Source organism: Chlamydotis macqueenii, chromosome 3, assembly GCF_036417535.1.
Source record: "Chlamydotis macqueenii isolate bChlMac1 chromosome 3, bChlMac1.mat, whole genome shotgun sequence".
In the NCBI taxonomy this organism is placed as follows: domain Eukaryota; kingdom Metazoa; phylum Chordata; class Aves; order Otidiformes; family Otididae; genus Chlamydotis; species Chlamydotis macqueenii.
This window is the reverse complement of record NC_141558.1, coordinates 88,443,089-88,464,159: the sequence shown is the minus strand read 5'-3', so window position 1 is coordinate 88,464,159 and position 21,071 is coordinate 88,443,089. Positions and strand designations below refer to the sequence as shown.

Here is a 21,071-nt window from a genome sequence, read left to right as displayed (position 1 = left end):
GTAGGCAGGCAGGTAGGTACCTAGCCCATACCTATTAAAAAGAAATCCTGCCTGGTTACTAATCGTACTTAATGTTTTCTCTCTTATCTACTTTACATCTGAAACACTATCATGTTTTCTCACCTATGCAGGTGAAAAAAAAAAAATGGTTTTACAGGTTCTAACGGCCAGATCCCGTGCAAACGCTGCGAGAGAGAAAACACGGCGGGCACGCCGCCCAGTGAGGGAGCCGAGCCCGTCCGGACAGACAGACGGAACCCCTCGCAGACGAGCTGGCCGCGGTGCCCCTGTCGCCGCACCCACAGCACCACGGAGCCCGGCCCTGCCCCAACGGCCCGGCCCGGCCCGACCCGGCCCGGCCCGCCCTGAGGGCTGCGCCCCTCAGCCAGCACCTGCCGTTCCCCCTGGGGCTCTCACAGCGGCTTCTCCACACGAAATGTCTAGGCGGACACCTGCCTATGTCTACCCAGGCCCCACAAGCGACGGCTTCGGAAGCAGCGACAGCTCCCGCGGGGGAAGGGAACCACCCCGCCTCTGCTCGCCCCGCCCCGCCCCGCCCCGCCCCGCCCCGCCCCGCCTCTGCTCGCCCCGCCCCGCCCCGCCCCGCCCCGCCGCTACCGGCAACGGCTCAGCCAGGGCGCAGCACCTGGCGGGGGCGGGGCCGAGCGCTCGCACACACTACGCCCCGCCCCGCCCCGCCCCGCCCCGCCCCGCCCCGCCTCGCCTCGCGCACGTGGGGCTCGCGCTCCTCCCGCCTCCCCCGCTCTGACAGGGGCGGGGTGGAGGCCGAGGCGTGCGGTCGGGCTGCTCCCGCGCTTGCGCGGCGCCGCGTCCTCCCGGCGTGCTCGGCGCCACTGTCATGGCGGCGCCCTGCGGCCGGTTCCTGCACATGGGTTGGTGAGGGGAGGGCGGCAGCGCCTGTCAGCGCAGGGGTCGCGGGCGTCAGCACCATGCTGGCGCTGGAGCGCTCCCTGCTGAGGGGCTTCCTCAGCGCGGCGGAGTCCCTGGAGTGGAAGCAGGGCGAAGTCGCGGCGACAGGTGAGGGGAGGGCCCGGCCGTGGTCCGTGGCCGTTGCCGTAGGTGTCCGGAAGCGCCAACCTCGTAGCCGACCCCAAGCCGAGCCGAGGCCGCGGTTGGCGGCTCCCTCCACTCCGTGAGCGGTCGTATCCCCACCTCTCAACCTTTCTGCCCCTTGCCGGGCTCCGAAGGGGCTCCCGGAGGGGGGAGGCCGGTTGGGTTCCTCAGCCTGGAGGAGCGCGGACGGCAGCGGCGGCAGGGCAGGCCTGAGGCGGGAGGTGCGGCCGCCGCGCCGAGGCTCTCCTCAGAGTTCGTCAGCCGCTACCTGCCGCTCCGGCTGGGCTTCGGGTGGAGAGGCTGCGGCTGCAGCGGTCCCTGCCCTGCGCTCGGTGGCCGGCGGACGCCCCACCGCCCCCCTGGTGCCGGCAGTCTGGAGGCTTTTAGTCGCCGTGCTTCCTCCGCCTGCCTCATGACCCGCGAGTGGAAAGGCTACCTGCCTGTTTGAATTTGACAGTGATGTGAAACTCGCTGTTGCAGCAAAGCATGAGGAGAAAAAGTCTGGCGTGAGCTGCCTGTTCTGTATTTTGTTAGTTATTTAGCCATAGTTGCTTGAGGGAACAACGGAAAGTGGTCTCTTGAGGAGTCTTGATTAGGGTGTTACTGACCAAACTTTCCTGCCTGGGACACAGTAGCTTTTAAAATGTAACGCTTGTCGTGAAAAGGCAGTTCCGTGTTTCAGACAGGCGAGAAATACAGTTGCGCTCAAGTTGCATGCTATGCTGTTGAAAACATTTAGAGGTTGAAGCATATTGAAAGCCTCATTTATTCGTACCCAAGCTCTTTCTGAATTTTGGAAAAGAACTGTGCAGTGCTACTCAGCTCTATTTCCTTATGCTGCTTCTTATTTAACCTTAATCATTGTACTGTCCAGGAATGTTAGGTGATGTGACTGACGTCTGTCAGATCTGTCTTATCTTTTTGCTGAGAGTTGTGTATGCTGTTTGTGGTGTGGAGTTCTGTGTTGGTTTTTTTTTAGTTTTGATTTGGTGGGTTTTTTTAAGTGGTGTGCTGCTATAAGATGTGTTGTTGAAGACAGGTATTTTGCAGTAGAGAGAGAAAATGTTGTGGTTCTTGGTTGTCACTTACGTGGGCCCTTCCTGTTGATGATGCTGAAACTAAATTTAAGGATTGTGACCTTGAATTTGTATTGTGTTTTATAAGAAGCTAAACACAGAATCAAAAGCAGATTTTTTTTCTGTGCTTACAGTTGTGTTGCAGTGTGACTGGAAGAGAAAACCACAATATTCTTCATTAGTGTCTATATAGCAAATAGTTATTCTACAAACTGCAGCATTGCCTGTCTGGGCAACTATAATCTAATATAAATAAGTTGTTATTTGGTAAGAGAATGTCTCCCCAAAGCATAGATTGGAGGAATTTTCTTGTTATTTCTGTTCTCTACGAGACTATGATGTCAACAGGGCTGCAGAACCATTACTGTTCTTTTGCATAAGCCCTTCCAAGTACAGCTTGAAGTGTTTTTTAAGTCATCTAGCACATATGATCTCTTGCATCATTTGGTTGATCATTGTTATAAAGAACAAAAGTAAATTGTGGTCAGCAGCCTGGTCCAGAGATACTAGAATCTCGGTCACCCATTCCTACAAAGTCGTCGATTGCTGCTGTTAAAGTTGGTTCTGTCCTCAGTCTTCCCGTATGTCTGAGACTTGGAATACTTGTTTTATCTGGATGACCTTAGGGTTGGTATTCGGTTCACTTCCTTGCACAGCTGCTGCTTTTGTGGATCTGTACCTGTACTAGCATTAAATTGGCTAGCTTGGGGACTAGTGTTAGTGTAGCTATGGTAACACTGAGTGCACAGGAACAGCAATTCCTAACTGGAATCACAGGTTAATATTAAGGCAGCTATCCTGTGTAGACCTCTGCATTTCCTACAGCTGCGTTACCAGCATCTGCATCGGGCTAGTTTAAAACCAGTTAGTACATCTACATGAGTTGTAGCCACAGCTGCCGTGTAGGCAGATACTGATTTTGCTCAAGAATAGAAGGTTTTTAGCATGATGAAGTTGTTCTAAAAGCTGCTGGATTGATTGCTGTAGCATATCTGAAGAAAAAAGGGAAGATACCCTCTGTGCACAAAGTTGTAGCCTGGGTCAAGAACTTGGTGGATTTGAAGCTTCTTAGGAATTAAATATAGCACTTCATGACTTCGGTTTGTCATGAAAGACTTCAGTGGAGAAACATTCACGGCTCCAAATCCACCTTAGTAGTTACTCTTAAGAATCTGCCTCCATATGCAGGCCTCTCATTGAGATAGTAAACTTATCATAGGAAATAATTCATTTATAAAGATAAAATCATATTGCCCATTCTTTGTGAAAACTTTAAGCATTTAAAGAAAGGACTGTGTAGTTTCTGCAGTTTTACAAGAGAATTCATTCACTGAACTCTTGCAAGTATTGAACCATTTTTATTTGTCATGTTCCCCTAGTTCTCTAGTCTGTGAAATTATTGTCTTATCTATAGGATTTTACTGTAACACACTCCTGTAAAATGTTTTGGAGGAAGAAAACTCTCTTGTGATCATTGAAGTTGTCTTCCATAACTGTACTGTACATATTTGAAAGACCATTCATGTATCTTCTCTAGAATTCCAGTGCGAGTTGTGTTTCATATTCATGTGGCAGTTTGTATTTCACTGTAACAACACTAATACAAGTTCTGTAAAATTTATTTTTAATAAAGTGACGTCTGTTACTGCTGTTCTTTAGTTTCAATGCAACTGCACTTTTCCTGCAATGTAAATAAAGTTCATCCCTTGAAAGGGGACTGGTATATATTTTGGTTTGACTAGCTCTTGTAAGATGAAGTTGTTTCAAAGTTGACACTGATTTTATTCTTTTCTTTTCTCTCTCTCTCTCTTTCTTTTTTTTTTTTTTTTTTTTCCTCTCCAGAAAGTGGATCATTATTGCAGTTGATTTTTGATGGGAAATACGAGGCAATATTTTCAAATTCAACCATCCAGAATGTTTTCAGTGCATCTTCTGTGACAGAGGAGAACATTGAGAGTTACCTGGAGAAACAAGTTCTGTCATACCTGGACTGTTCTGCAGAGGTTGATAATGTGGAAAGGTGGAAATTATTATTAATTATATGGAAGATTAATAGAGGCAATGTTTAATTTTTACAAAAGACTTTTTATTTTATAGTGTGTCACAGAGCCTCCAGAATTGTTGTTTTGAGAGAAGAACAAATTTATTGAGTTGCTCCCCTCACTCCCCTGGGGCCTCTGTTGATTATCATTGTTTCTTTCACTGGATAATGTTGTGATATGAGTGTTTATTGAAAACACTAGCTTTATTTACAGTGATTACCTCTGAAGCTGCTGGTACAAAGAAGCCAACAAATGTAAATTCATGTTGCATGTATCATCAAACAATTTATTAACTGTTTTCTCTCTGAAACGTTACATTACATCTGTGTGACTACCTGAAGTACCATGTAATGTTACTGTCTGAGCAATGCCTTTATTTCTAAGTCTGATTCATAGTGAGGTTATTCTACGCTTCTTAATGTAAAATGAATAAGCTGTTACTCATGGGTGCTATTCATCAATTATTTTATTCTCAAGACTTTCTCTATTAGATTATCTCTAATTATGCTGCATATGCTAATTCTTGCTGTTAATTAGTCTAACTTTAGTGTTTGCAGTAATACTTTATACATATCCTGTCATGGTGATGTGTCCTCGTCTTCTGCTCCTCTTGTGAGCTTTTATTGGCCTATATGCCATTTATAGGACTTGTCTGCAGTAGGAAGCAGCAGCAAGCAAAGCAATTTGTTCTTCAGGTGATCATACCCCAGCTCTTTGATCTTTGAGTTTTTTCTTGTACCCTCTGCAACCCTAGGCAGCATTAGAAGCCCCTTTGCCAGAAGATATGGAGGCAGATCTGCAATATTTAGCCTTTCAGAAGCAGACAGAGGGTTTTCTGCCCAAAATTACAGCCTGGAGTTTTACTCAAAATGCAAGTCTGTACTCTTCGAAATGGATCAGTGTCTGCCAGAAACGTTTTTTGTTTGTAGCAGTCAAGTTAATTTTTCAAGCTCCATTAGTAATACTGTAAGAAGCTTTGAATTATGTTATTGCTGAAGGAAGTAAGTTGTGACTCTGTCTTAATAGAAAAACTTCAGCTGAAAGACAGATAATTTCCTTTTTTGGGTAGGCACTGCTTATGTTACATAGTTATTTTTCCTCCCTGCAGGCCCTGTGCCCTATGGAAGGAATTAATGCAACTTTTCCACTCTGACCTTCCCTTACCTATGGTGAAAATACCTTTTTTTTTTTTTTTTTTTTTCATGGTGAAAATGTAGCTTTCTTCTTTCTGCTGAGTGCAGCAAACCTCTAAGTTGTAGTTCGGAAACTTTAGGAAGACACTGGTTTTCTTGTGACTTTTAGTAGATGGACTTAGTTCAAATATCTGCTTTTTTTTCCTGAACTGAAAGTTGTAATTCTGGAGATTAAAAAAAAACAACGGGAGTTGAATTCAATCAGAAACAGAAAGTTGGATAATGTTAATCTTATTCTTTTAGCACAATATAAGCACAGTACAAAGCATGGTTTTATAATAGTGTTAAAAGAACTCTGAAGGAGTTCTTTTTCTGAAGCTAAAACTGAGCAGCTTGAGGGCAAAACAGCTCAAAATTTGGATCTAGATTATAATTTATTTGGACACAGCCTGTAGTTTTTTCCACTCTCAGATCCATCGTTCTGTAAGGAAAATGTTTAATAGTATCTTAACATTTGTTGCAACTTTTTCTATCATTTTAACTGCTTCCCTCCTCCTGCCCCAGATGTTTTTTCACTATGGCACTTCCTAACCTCTATGGCTTAAAAATGAAGTCTCGAAGCATGCCTTACAATTAACTTACTGAAGAGATTTTTAATTTTTTTTTCCCTGCTATTGCTTTTACTTCAGTGGATAACAGTTGCCTTCTACAGAAAACATAGCTTCATAGCTGTTTTTTAAATCAGCAAATTGTGGAGGATGAAGCAATAGTATATGTGCTAACTGTGTAGGAGGGGAACGCCTTTTATTTTTTCTTAAGCTCCATGTGAAGGAGGTGTGTTCGTTGCCTGACATACAGTTTGATTCTAAGCACTGGAAGGAAATTGTGTGCAGAACACAACAAAAAGAATATTTTTGGAGAGCTTGTTTCAAAAGAACTTGAAGATCTCTTATTATGTTTGATTCCAAAGCCTAAAGGAACAAGGAAATGAGCACAAACACTTGTTTTTATTGACCATGTATTTATTGCTTTTACCTTATTCAACATAGAAATGAATACCAAATTTTCCAAAACAAATCCATACAATAAAGCTTGTTATGATTTCCCAGCTTGAACACAGAATGGTATTTCTGGTATTTCTCTTGGGGCATCTGAATGGTTGGTTGACTGGTGTGCTGTACATATTGAAAAACAAAAATGAAGAAATTCTTGCTGTTTCTGCAGCTTGCTTTGATGCATATGAATTGAAGAAAATGACTATGCAGTGTCTAATCTTGCTTTGACTTCTGCAATTTCTGTCTTCACTAAAAAGTAAAGAAATGCTCTGCAAACCAAAACCTATAACCTAATCGCATCTTAAGCATAGCCTGGCTATATATTTTCTCACTCTTACATTTTCTTTGTAAATTCTAGCGTTATATGCAAATCTATATATTTTTTTTCAAATACAAATACTCTTTTATTCTTTATTTTGAATTTGAGCAAGTTTAGGTATAGCAGTATGAATACTGCAGTGGACTGTGTATAAGCATCTGATTTTACATCATGGATCACAATCCTACTGAACTTGGTGTAAACAGTGTTTAAAAATAAAGGCAAAAATCCCTGTTCACGTAGAGAAAGCCAGAACAAGATGAACGGATACAGACATACCTCTAAGGAAATACAATAAATATGTGAAACTGTCGTTCACCATAGTAAGTGGGACACTAGCAGCAGTCCGTCTGTTGCTTTGCAGTCAGTGCAGAAGAGCACTTTTCAGGCAGCTTTTGGGAGATGAGCATTTGCAGGTCTGCATTGTAAGTGTGAAGGGCAGTCAGGGAGACAGAATGAAATTTTTTCTTGGAAAAAAAAAAGAAAAGGGGATAGGCAAGGAAGGCTGCACTTACAGGGATTACAGCTTGGAATTGACTTTCTGATACAGAATGAGCGATAGGGAGACTGGAAGTTGATCACAGATCTGAAAATGGGGAAAGAAATCAATTGGTGATGACACTAGCCAGTGGAAAGACAATATCCCAACCAAAGTAATGGAACTGGTTATCAACTGTTGCAGGGGCCTTCTACATGGATATAACTGTGTCGAGACTGCAAGCAAGTTTGCCTGCCAGTTAGACAGATGTCAGTAATGCTAAAAGAAATTTTAAAATATTAGCAGAAGTAATAGTGTAAACGATAAAATGATGATGAGTCCTCAAAAGACTGAGGTGCATCTGTTAAATGGCAATGCAGAGATGGTTGATTATTTGGTATGTTATCATTCCTTTCTGAAACTTTGAAGCGCACTTTATTATAGGAGAGTAATTAGAAAATGTACATCTATGTGGTGGTTTTGTGCGTAATGGTAGTTAGTGTACAGTAACTGTTAGTGCTTTGTGTACTTGAGTTATTTGGGAGTTTAATGTTAATCTTAGATATGTATAAATAATACTTGCTGGTAGATAGTTACTGACTGAATAATGACAGCTAGTAAATGTTATCTTGTCTTGTTTGACAAGGACTCTTCATACCAGTCCTTGTTTTCTGACTCTCTTGAAGGCTCTGTTCATTTTTTTTTCTTTAGTCAAGCATTCCCCACCCCTACTTATTCATTGTTCTACATCTGTCATGTTCTTGCCCACCAGCAGCTTGTTTGTGTGTGACTTTTCTATTTGACTTTGTATTTTTAGAGTTTGTATAACACTTTATCCTTTTGTTTCCATTTGGAGGACTCTTGCATCTTTAAGTCCCTGTTTTACAGAAGAAAAAAAAGAAACTAGATTTTTCCAATTAATTTATGCTCCTTAACGTATAGATTTTAATACCAAACCAGCACAATTGAAATGTGAACTTTTTGTTGGCAGGAGGCATGTTATATATGTGACAGGGCCCTTACTATTACTTACTATAACACAGTAAGGTTCTAAGTCATTAAGGAATCATAAAACAAACAAGGAGTTTGTGTAAATCTCTTTAAAAATCTACACCTGTGAAATCAACCACTGAATTCTGAGGGATTGTGTCCTGCCTTCTGCAGACCACATAGATTATTTGTTACTGTAAGTACATAAAGAAGTAATAAAATAATGATATTAGATGAGCTTAGTCATCTAAAGAAGGAAAATTTTACCGTACTTAGTTTCATGAATTAATGAAAGTCTCATAATTACATCTTTAAATAAAATATTATGTTTTAGGTTAAAAAGCATGATTGAATGAGATAACATGTGCTGTCAAAGTACCTGAATCAACTTCGAGGTGATAATTTTGAACTTTTTTGATGTTCGTTTAATTGTTTTATTATCAGAGGGAGTGAAGATAAACAACTATGTCACAACAAAAATAAACACGCTGTTTTGGAACATATGGTCATGCAATATCTTTTCTCTGAAAATGCTGAGTATTAGATGTGTCATAAGAAAACATAGCAACCATGGAATAGGCAAATATGGGATATCTGCATCCTATGCTAATCTCCTGATCTCTCATAGTTAGATACAGCCTTAAATTTTGAAAAATATGAACTAACTATACTTTCAAAATGTTTCTCATTAATTGCAGCCCTTATAAAAAAACATTTCCAAGCCTTCTAGTACCCCACGTGCATTCTTGAATACTACATTCATTGTATTTTCCTAGCAAGGGAGTGATTTTTTTTAAGGCAGAAGGTTTTGAATTAGTGCAAGAATCAATCACATCTTGTAGCCTTAATTAAAAATGTAATATGTTGCTAATTGCTTTTCTTATCTATATTGCAGGCAGAGGCTGATATTTCTACTTGGTGTGGCCAGTTTGCAGCTCTTCGTTCAAAGCAATTGGACTGGACCTCCTGTTCAATTAAAGATTCAGGACTTTTTGCCACCTGCATTGTTACAGAAATTCAGTGAGGTATATATAAGCTGTTCTTTCATCCTCCCTGCTTTTCACAAATAACCATAATACATAGATGTGTCAGAGAAGGCACATTTGTGAGGTGTAGCGCTAGAATGAATTCTCTTAAATGTTGATCCTACTGGTGCTATTGCAAGCATCTTCAAGCTGTTTCGGTTCTATAAGCAGTATCCTAAAAGTAGTTACTCTATTTCTCTACTTAAGAGGTTTCCTGCTGGAGGTGTTGGTTTTGGATGGGGAAGATACATTTGTTACATGGGGGCATTTGCAGTCAGTAAACTTTTGTATTTATTCACTTATTTTGGGATGTATTCTTAGCTGGATTCAATAAGACCTAGTCCAAGGTCCTGCACCTGGATCGAGGCAACCCCCACTATCAATACAGGCTGGGGAATTAAGAGATTGAGTGCAGCCCTGCCGAGAAAGACTTGGGTGTACTGGTGGATGAAAAGCTGCACATGAGCCGTCAGGCTGTGCTTGCCACCCAGAAGGCCAACTGCATCCTGGCCTGCGTCAAAAGAAGTGTGACCAGCAGGATGAGGGAGGTGATTCGACCCCTCTACTCCGCTCTCATGAGACCCCACCTGGACTACTGCATCCAGCTCTGAAGCCCACAGCACAGGAAAGACATGGACCTGTTGGAGAAGGTCCAGAGGAGGGCCACAAAAACGATTAGAGGGGCTGTAGCACCTCTGCTATGAAGAAAGACTGGGTTGGGGTTGTTCAGCCTGGAGAAGACGAGGGTCTGAGGAAACCTTATAGCAGCCTTCGAGTACTTCAAGAGGGCCTGTAAGAAAGATGGGGACAAACTCTTTAGCAGGGCCTTTAGTGATAGGACAAGGGGTGATGGTTTTAAATTAAAAGAGGGTAGATGTAGACTAGATACTATGAAGAAATTTTTTACACTGAGAGTGCTGAAACACTGGAACAGGTTGCCCAGAGAGGTGGTGGATGCCCCATCTGTGAAGACGTTCAGGGTCAGGCTGGACGGGGCTCTGAGCAACCTGATCTGGTTGGAGATGTCCCTGCTTCTTGCAGGAGGGACCTTTAAAGGTCCCTTCCAACCCAAACCGTTCTATGATAAATGGCATAGAAATGTTTCTTCCTTACGGTAAGTTAGAAGATGCATATCTTTCAAATAGCAGAATATCTGGGAGATACGAAGAGAACAGTAGATTTGGATGCTCAGTATCCTGTTCAGGTCATGGATGATGCCAAGTGAATTGTAGGAATATTAGTACAAAGACATTAACTCAAAATAGAGATTTTGTAAGAGGAGGGGAATGTAGGTGATGAAACTGAGGACTGTAAATTTTATTTGCTTTGGCATCTTTTCGTGTAAATAACTAATGAACACCGTAACTTCTTTTTATTGAGATGCATATTTTTTTTTCTCGTCCATCTCATGACTCTCCTGCACCTGTGGTTCAGCACGACTTCTTGAGCATTAATTTTTCTTTTGAAATTAAAGCTATGGTAAAATGCTGATTACTGCAGTGTGTCAGGGAAGAACATATCACTAGGCTCTGCTAATGCTAAATCTACACATGAGTTTGAATTTAGAATTTCACTGTGTATAAGGTGTGGACGAAGAGCAATGTAAATGTTATGAACTGCGGAATGAGGGAAAGTTTGAGTATGTGAAAGTTTCACATGAAACAGTCAGATCTGATGCATTATTGTGGCATGTTTTTGCAAGGATCATAAAGTCCTGTCCTAGGTTCTTTTGCCAGGTTGTATTTCTAAATAACTAATTCAGATATAGTATTGCTTTTTTTTAAAATAGATATTTATCAGTTTGCTTTATCTTTTAGAGCTGACATGGTGTGTATATAGGCTTATTTTTTGCTTGATTTTTGGTACTAGAAATTCAGATCTTATCTTCTGATGGCTAAATAAGTAACAGTGGAAAAAAAGTATACTAATCCTTCTAGGGTGTGAAGTGAATTAGTAGAGAATTTGAAGTATGCTATTTCCGAGGCAAAAATGAGTTCAATTTGACCTTCTATATAATAAAAAAAGAAATACAAACTTGTTTCTTCCATTCTCCTTATAATTTGTTTATAATCTTTAAGATTATTAAAATATTCTTATAATCTGTGGATTCTGTTTATTGGAGGACTCTAATATTCTATATTAGTGTTTATGCGCAGGCTGCAGTCTAACACAGAGGCTGCAGCCTGAGATGATAGTCATAGAATTGCTGTCACTGACAGAGTTCACAGGCCTGTAAAACACAATGTTCATGATTTCTATTAACCATCCCATTTATTGTCTGTCTTAATAGAAGAATGAAATACTAATTGCCTGCTCAGTAAGGGAATATGTTGCCTTTTTATTTTCCGTTATGTTTCTGCTGTGTCTGTGAATGTAATGCACTGGAAGATGTTTGCTTATGTAGAGGTGGTATTCCAGAAACTAAATTGGCAAGAGAGTGTAATGGAAAACAAATGTAAGCATACTTGATTTCTAATGAATACTGAATCAGATTTTGATATTGCTGCAAGGTTTAGCTATTTATGCATTCAGGCAGAAGTAGTTTGCCTTTATTTATATTACTGCTATTTATATTATCTTCTTCTGAAACATTAGTGGTTTTTTTTCCAAGAGCACTGAATATTTATGTGCTAAAATATAATATGAAATTCTCTTCTTTATTGAACGTGTTAATTAAAAAGCTTTTGTATTTTTTAATTATCTTTATGTACTTTTCTTTCTTTCTACTATTCTTAGTATATAAACACTCTGTAAAAATGAACATCTCTATAAACTGACATTTTTGTGCTTCCATTAATCCAGCTTTCCTCTCTTGCATACACAGATATTCAGAAAAAGCAGGTTAAAAATATAGTCCAACTTTCTCCATCTGTTATAATCTTCCATATTCGGTCACCAAGACTGATACAATCCCTTCTTAAATAGACCTTCAGTTTTTCAGGTTTTCAGACTAAAATGATCTTTTCTCATGTCAAGGTTAAAAAATTATGTCTTCATGTTTCTTTTAGTCTGCTTTAAGTAATATCACTAACTCTCAGCATTACAATGTCTCATTTCAGGAATATTTTCAAAACTGTTATTCTTATTTTCAGAACACTTTATTGGATTAGTCTTAACTTTGTGTTTTCTTAACTGCCATTTCTACCCTTTGAAAGCTTCACCTCTGGGTCAGTGGCATAGTTTAATTTCTGCTTCCACATAACTTTTGCATGCCTCATTAATTTCTTATGAGTACATTAAGACTGCATGAGACTATAATTAATTTCAGTGAAGAACAAATAAAAGAGCCTGTTTTAGATGAGTTGCTGGTAGGGGTTTCTTGGATGTCTTCCATGAACAATATTTATGAGTATGGGTACATTATTTCCCATCTCTCAAACTGATTCCGCCCTTCTATGTAAATTACAGTTACATTAGTGTACTCTGTTAGGATTTCTTTTTATGTCCTGAAGAACTGACTTGTGCTTTTCTCTTTCGAGTTGACACATAAAAGTAGTTTGGTAATTTCTGAACAGAAATCAGCTAGCATTTTAGTTATTAGGTGTCTTTCAGTTTTCTAAAATAACTTTGAGACTTTACCGTACCAGTTAATAGTCTGACTGATGCTTCCTTGAGTTTTTATTAACGGGGTTGTGTTAAAGGAAGATTTTACAAGTACTGGATTTCAGTTAAAATAGGTTATCAGTTCTGGCTTTTAACTTGCTGGGATTAGACTGTAACATTCTTAGTGAACTAAGTGCTTATAATAAGTGGAGTATAGTAATGGACTCCTTGTCTGAGTCTTGTAAGCAGAGATGAACTGATAAAGTAGACTACATTTTTGCCCTACATTCCCTTGCTATGAGTGTAGAAAAGAAGGGAGATTCTTAATGCAGTCACTTGGAAAATACTCCCTTAAAAATGGAGCAAAGTCACCCTCATAGGGAATATGAACAAGAGCATTCATAACTAAGTATTTCTACATGTAGCACTCTCAGGAAAGACTTGCTTACACTAGCTCACCTTTATTATCTTCAATCTGCAACTCAGTTCTGCATGGGTTACCTGTTGCTGGTTTGGATTGTGAAACTGGAGACAGCCTCCACTGTAATCTTGTCTCCTTTGTGGAAAATTGAAGAGAGAAGCAGTTACAATCAACATGGGTTTTTTAATCCTATGAAGTCTAAAGAGTGAATTCTGTTCTAAAGGACCAAATTGTTGGCTGGTAACCTCTGTACATCCTCCATTATTCTGGAAGATATATCACCTTAGCTATGCCAAATGACAAATTGTTGTGCAGTGGTCTTCATGTGCTGCTTAAAATCTAAGAAGCCCAGTATATAAGACCTTTTAGCGACATACGGAGAGATTCCTTATGTGATAGATTATTTGTTCCCCTCCTGTTATTTAATCAAGTCTTCCCAAGCCTTTAGTCTGTTTTTTTTTCTACCTCTCTGTATGTCTGCGCTTAACTTTCAGGAAGGATCCCCAAAACTGAGAAAGAGCTGATGAAATGTGAGGAAAGCCAGTTCAGAGCAGTTGCTGATACAAAAGTAAAAGTATACCAAATGCTTATTTTGACTGTAGCCACTATTATTAGCAAGGAGAGAACATGAAGGCCCTGCTAAAATTCTCATACTCTCTGTTCTCAGAGCTATTCGTAGAATCATAGAATGGTTTGGGTTGGAAGGGAGGTCATCTAGTCCAACTCTCCTGCAAGAAGCAGGGACATCTCCAACCAGATCAGGTTGCTCAGAGCCCTGTCCAGCCTGACCTTGAATGTCTCCACGGATGGGGCATCCACCACCTCTCTGAGCAACCTGTGCCAGTGTTCCACCACCCTTATCGTAAAAAATTTCTTCCTGATATCTAGGCTACATCTACCCTTTTATAGTTTAAAAACCTTACCCCTTGTCCTATCTCTATCAGCCCTGCTAAAGAGTTTATCCCCATCTTTCTTATAGGCCCTCTTGAAGTACTGGATGGCTGCTATAAGGTCTCTCCAGAGCCGCCTCTTCTCCAGACTGAACAACCCCAACTCTCTCAGCCTGCCCTCATAGGATAGGTGCTCCAGCCCTCTGATCATTTTTGTGGCCCTCCTCTGGACCTGCTCCAACAGGTCCATGTCTTTCCTGTGCTGCAGGCTCCAGAGCAGGACACAGTACTCCAGGTGGGGTCTCATGAGAGTGGAGTAGAGGGGTCAAATCACCTCCCTCACCCTGCTGGTCACACTTAATGCAGCCTAGGATATGATTGGTTTTCTGGGCTGGGAGTAGTCATTGATGCTCATTGAATGTGAATGGCAGAAGCTTTTTTCTGATTATTTCATTACTCTAGTGGTAACAGTTGTGCTGGGAGATACTTTTGACATCCTATGAAAACTGAAATAGCCAAGAGTATTCTCCTGCTTGCAGTTGATTTAGGGCTTTACTAGTAGTTACGTAACAGTAGCCATTGAGTTACTGTTTGGAAGTTGAATACATAACCAGCTCTATTTCAGAGATTAAAAAATACGTGTTTATAGTGACTTGAGCTTAATTTGTCTGTATTAAGTCCAGAGGTGGTTGAATGGAACCACCTACAGGTTCAATAGGAATGGGATGATTACCTCAGAAATTTCTTGGTGTATCTTCATGAAGTAATTATTTAGTATATATTTCTTGCTTTAAGAAAATTTTTCCTGAATAAAATAATACCAAGTTTTGATGGCAAATCTGGTGAAGAATGGAATAACTCAACAATGTTAACTCAGGTTTACTAGGTCAGGAACATTGTTTTAGCAAGTCTTGGGTTGTGACCATTTTGAGATATTTGAAATTTCTGAGCTATGTGAGGTAGATTTGACACTTGGAATATTTAAGTGTTTAAAGACAAGAAGACAAGCTCAAAAATTCTTTTTACTCTTAGCCAATGTTTTAGGGATTTTTGTGGACTTGATTCCTAATTTTTCAACCCTTGAAGCAGTAAAAACTTAAATGTCTTCTTCTTATATGTAGCTGTTCTCATCTTAAGGTCTACCTTAAGGCAGTAAACTTTGTTGTTAGAATTCTGCACTGATAATGGTGTCTTAGAGTAGAAGGTAGAAGAATGAATGTTGGCTTAGGCTTTCTCAGCTAAAAGAGAAAGGTGTCTGCTTTCTTGTGTGTGATTTGCTTCATGAAAAAGAACATTGATTTGTTAAAATAGAAGACAGCAGTTCTTTTGGCTCCAAGACTTGTTGGCTTATTTTAAAGGCTATGACATGTCATCCTCTCTCCCTTCTCCCTCCCTCATTACATTCCTTGTAGTGTTACTTTAGCTGGACTGAGCTCTCTGATGAAAGGACTTGAAACACAAATTTGAGATTAATTGGTTGCTACAGTGCCTAAACAAGTGTAGATTACTAGCATAGCAAGGTTGTTTTAGAAAATGGTTTTCTAACAAAGCTTGCAGCATCTTTGATTTCTCACTGGGTATCTTAAATGTGGTTTACTTTGATTATAGAAATAATCAAAAAGGAGCAGATGAGGGGAAAAAGTTTACATTGAACTGAAAATCATATTCTATTGGATGGGTATGTGTATTTTAAAAATGAATCTTTAGAAGTACTGAATGATGACTTTCCCTCTCAAAATTATGAGTAGTGATGTTGGTAAGCCTGTTCCTTTCTGAACTACTAGAGGTGAGGGGGATCTGGTATATTTCCACCTGGCAGTTTCTTTCCTTTATTCTCAAGTGGTTTGTCAAACTATTGTGAATTTTGTTTTCCACAGTGGGATGGAAATGACTGCAGTGATGTCAAGTAAGAATTCCACTTTGAGAAAATAATTTAAAGTCCAGAGTCATTGTCTACAAAGTAAAAGCATTTTCAATGTTAATACAAGACAGGTAACTAACACAGCTAAGCAAATCAGAACAAAAGCCTGATGAATACTTTGTTATTTAAAAGTGAATTAGGGGAATAATGTGGCTTAACAACTTTTCTCTTCGATGTAACCTGTTGGTAAAGAGATTGAAAAGAGTTTCAAATAACTTAGGAATTATATTATTCATTTAGTTAAAAAAGCTGAAGTGTGATTCAAATAACTTCTGTCCTGGTTGTGTAGACTGAAAAAGAATCTTTCTAAGGCAAGTGGCTTCAATGCAAGCTGTCATTAAACTTTTCTTCTTTTTCCCTTCCATTCCCTTTTCTTGCCACTTTCATATCAACTGAAAACGAAAACCCAATTTTTTTTTTTAGTTTGTAAAGGAAACCTACCGTATGAGAACCAGGAATAAACTAATGAACTGACATCTCTCTGATCCTGAAGATAAACTGCTTGAATGCTTTCATTGCATCAAAAGGGAGAGAAGAATAGGTGACTGTCAGGTGACAGTCAGCACAGAGAGACAGATTCCCTGGGGCCCATTAAGTAAGAGAGTTACTGTAGGCAGCATCATGCAGGAAAGCATCCAAACCAGGGAGAGGTTTTTATTTATTGGACAAAGGGAAGAATGGCTTTAATATTTCTACTTCAATGCCAATCAAACAGGAAGCTCCCTTTGGGGAAAGAAGATAATAACACATATTGACATCAATGGAGGAATATCTAGTGTATTTGAGTGCTGTAGGATTAATTTAATTAATGAATTATTTTATATCTGTGATTACAAATTGAATGGTGTGGATTTACCAGACGCTTTTCTCCTTAGATCATGAGAAGGATTATATTACTGGAATATGTTTGGGGATAGTGTTGACTGGACATATGCATTTCAGGTGGGAGGAAATCAGTCTTTCAGATCATGTTGATATGGTGTATCAGGACAGCAAGAAACAAGATGGAATTCACCATGACTTGGTAAAACGTTGAGACTCCGAGATGGCTATTTTTAAAATATTTTAAGTAGACTTTTTCCTTTAATACACGAATAGTTATTTTTTTTTCCTAGTTTTATATTACATGATTTCTTTATAGACTTACTTCTGTTTCCTGAAACTTGTCATTTTTTTTTCATTCTTCTTTCAGCCAAAAATGCTGCATGCAGCTATTCTGAAGATGCTGATTCTAGATGGTGAATCAGTTTACACCTTGACTTCTCATCCTATTTTGCTGCTGATAGCCAGGATAATCCTTGTGAATTCAAGACACAAACTTGCATCTCTTCAGGTAAGTATGTGACTAATGCTTATAACTGCCAGCTATTCACTAATTGAATTTCTCATTCTTTTCTTCATGCCTTATTGAATCAGTATAACTTCAATTTCTTTTTCTGTAGCTCTGAGGTTTTTTCATCTAAGAAACAGTTCAGACAAAGTGATTACAATTAAATACGAGTATCTTTAAGAAAAAAGACAAGCTGTTTTCTCACTGTCTTCCCCAAAAGAGAAGAAAGATGCCTTCATTACTCTGAAAAATCAGAAAGTTTAATAGGAAGCAACTTTTTCAAAAGACACATACTTTGGGACATTATTTGAGGAGAGAAAGCGGGGGGGGAAATGCCCTGTCATGCAGCATACATACACTATGTCGTTTTTAACAAGCTTTGGGATACTCTTAACCATTACTGTATGAATTCTGAGCCATGAGTTCTAGATGCCAAGGAAGTCCTCTTTTTTGCTTGTCATTGTCCTCTACCTCTTCTGAAGGCATCCATGTGAAGGCTACTTTAATTTTCTGTTGTGCTCGTACATTAAAAACAAGAAGTGATGAACAACTTCTTGAGAGGCTTTTTGTCTCTCCCTCCTTTGTAGTTTAGCAGCAGGCTGGTTGGTAGCAGGACTCACTGGAACTAGGGGACTTTTAACAGCAGCAACTTCTCTTTATTGCGTTCCAGCTGAACAGAATTTGGCTGGAGATCAAAATGCCACATGGTCCCTCTTTATGCTTGGCTGACAACATCCATTCCCAGCTGGGTCTTTGTATGAGTGATGAATTAAACTGTGTGGGAGATGTTGGCTCTACTGCATTTCTGGAAGCCAAGCTCTTCCATCGCTTTCCCTGTTATTCACAGATGAATGCTGTTGAATTTCAGCAATCGGGTCAGTCAGAGAGGCAGAAAAGGTACCTGGTGTAGAGAATTCCCTTGCTGTCTCCCCTCACGCTGACATAATGGGGGGCTGCCTTCTACCTAGCGGAAGTTCAGTTTCTTGTGGCTACATCAAGTTTGGATAGAAGTTCAAAGGCAACAACTGATAAAAACTGCTTTCATCAACAGGTCGATGTAGCAATTAAAGCTTGCCATTCTTACTAATTTCTGCTTGATTCAAAGGAAGTCTATTAATGCTTTTGCTTCTTTAAGATTAGTGCAAATAAGTTTAAAACAGGGTAAAATACTCTGAAATATATTACCTAAAGCATTAGTAAAGCTCTCTTTTATTAAAAAATGCTATTGTACGTGGACAATTAAATGCTTAAAAATAATCCAGAAATTCTTAACATGACTCCCAAAAAACTAACATTGCTGATAGAATTCTGTACAGACCTCAGCTGGCTTATCTGAAAACTTTATAAATATGTTCTTTCTGATTCTAACATTTTTGAGTGGCAAGCATCAGGCCTCAGGAAATTGTATCATTAAGCTGGATACTCAGTTGTGTGGGAAAATGAGGGCTTCATTATATAAAGCTAAACTGAAGTACTGAAACTTCTTATTTAAATTGCCTTTAGGTTTCTAATAAGTGATGAAATGTTGGGATTTGACCTTTTTCACAAAGTCTGTTGTTTGTGTGCTTTTACTCTGTTCAGCTTGATATCAAAGCTCGTCTTTCATTACTTTTTGAAATAGATGCTATTATTCTTTTTGATGGTTCCTATCTTGGGAGATTACAGTCAACTACAGGTGATTGGCTTAGATGTTTATGCTTGGATACTGTACAGCCCTTAGGTCAGTCTGATGTAAGCATACCTGTATAAAAAGTTCAGAAGATAGGTACCTCTTAGAAGCAATCAGATGTCCGTTTCATAGAAAATTATTGGCATTCTAAGAGTAGCAGGATAGCTAGTAATCATAAGAGCCAGTGTAGAGGTATGCCCTATGTTCACAGATGATAGTCTTAAGTGTAATTTTGAGAATAGAATATTGTATTATCAATTAACTTTTCCATGCATTTCCACCTGGTGCAGCTAGAGAGGGATAAGATATGCTGGGGAACTCATGTTTTGTGTACACAGCTTTGTAAAATCAAATATTTCTTGGGCTGTGGTTCAGCTCTGCTATAGAATGATCACGAAGTTCAGTAAGGTATTTTCCCTTCTGAAATTCCACATACAAACGTTAATACTTTCAGTTGTGATTGTAAGGTGTTCTGGTTCTCTCCGACCTCTCTGTGTCTCCTTTCTACCCCTACCTGAAGAAATAAAAAAAACTTTAAACAGAACAGGAAAAAATGCATAGAAGGGCAGCACTGGATGATCAGAAATACTGAGTGGCTTCCGTGCAAAAAGTAACTAAATAGCTTAGGACTCTTCAGGCTGGAAAGATGACTGAAGAGTGAGATCATGGCTGTCTATTAAAGTAATGAATGTGACATGAAAGAAATAAGTAGGAAACAGCTTTTGTTTTGTTTTCTTTTTGTGTTACAAGAATTGGGAGGTATGAAATCAAAGTGCAAATGGCTGCACCAAATTAAGCACACACAAGTATTTCTTTTATCTTCTGTTTATGAAGTCTCTTACCAAGTTGTGGCCCTAAAGATTTGCAGGGTTCAAATAGCAGCTAGAGAAATTAACAGAGGAAAAGCCCATGAAACTTTTAGAGCAGTGTGGAGTTGCTTGAATGTTTGTCTTTATGCTAGGTTAGTTGCCACTCCTTATATAAACCAGCTATTTTTGGATGAGTTTATATTTTTTAGAAATTAAAATCAAATAGATTAAAAGATCTGTATTTTAAAGCCACTTACCTCTTTTCTTTCTTAAAAAGGATTAACTAGAATTATCTGTATTTTCTTTCAGACATTATCTTGGTGGACTCTAAGATGTGTGAATATTCACCAGCAGTTACTAGAGGAGAGATCACCTGAGCTATTTACTCTTGCCCAGACCTGTATAAAACAAGGTAGGTTTCTAATTATTCAGTTTATTGACTTATAGCATCAGTTGTAAGATATCATGGGTCAGGGGAATTTGCAGACACAACTCTTGCAACATTATGCTTATCAGATGCTTATGTAGCTACAGAGAGTAGAGAGGGAACAGAATTCACTTAAGTGACATGGACTTTCCTGACCTCTAAGGTGAAAATGGGAATATGTGATTGCAGACAAAGGTTTTGTTCCCCCTGTGTTCCGCCTGTTAACTCACTTGATGCCATTCTGTGCGGATTTCATTCCTTATTTAACTGAGCTCATTTAGGTTTGAAAAGGGAATGTCCTTGTTCTTTTGTATCTTCATGGGGGAGATAGGTGGGGATAGAGAGAAAGGGAAAAAAGAAATCTAAGTTTTGAGATTTGTTACCTCTATCCATTATAGGTAGAGAAAACAGACAACATGAAAACTAAATTATGTAATAGCTGTATGGATGTTTACAAAAGCAGATGTAGGAAGTTAAAATGTCAAATCTAATTATATTGCTTGGGTTTTTTTTCTAAGAGGAATAAACTCTTATATAGACTGTTAATTTAATTTGCTACAGCAACTGATAAAGCTGGGAAAAGGAGGCAAACTTTTATGTACATTTGTCCCTCACAAGTTAGTTAGCTAAAGATTCTTCATTTAATTTCACAAACTTGAAATTTCCAACTAATTACATTTAAGAAATTTTCTGTTGCATTTAGAGATGAGTCATCAGGCATGTTTTATTTTGACAAAGGTGGCAATCTTAAATGCCAAAGTTTCAAGTCTCCTCTCTCCTACCTTAATGGAATTTTCTTATCTGAACCATATGTAGGTTCAGGCCATCCTAATTATATGTAAAATGTCAAGTGAATATTGGTTGTTGAA

The 21,071-nt window shown here is 39.3% G+C and overlaps 1 protein-coding gene across 2 annotated transcripts in view; it reads left to right on the top strand.

Moving 5' to 3' along the window:
• The first annotated feature begins 856 nt into the window (after positions 1-856).
• Positions 857-21,071, top strand: part of TTC27 (tetratricopeptide repeat domain 27) — a 127,780-nt gene continuing 107,565 nt past the window's right edge. For both annotated transcript variants that reach the window (XM_086744121.1, XM_086744120.1), the window contains exons 1-5: positions 857-1,038; positions 3,993-4,170; positions 9,063-9,192; positions 17,160-17,300; positions 20,085-20,187. In XM_086744121.1, the coding sequence (XP_086600247.1) occupies positions 951-1,038; positions 3,993-4,170; positions 9,063-9,192; positions 17,160-17,300; positions 20,085-20,187 (640 nt within the window). In that variant the 5' untranslated portion in view covers positions 857-950. The remainder of the gene's footprint in view (positions 1,039-3,992; positions 4,171-9,062; positions 9,193-17,159; positions 17,301-20,084; positions 20,188-21,071) is intronic.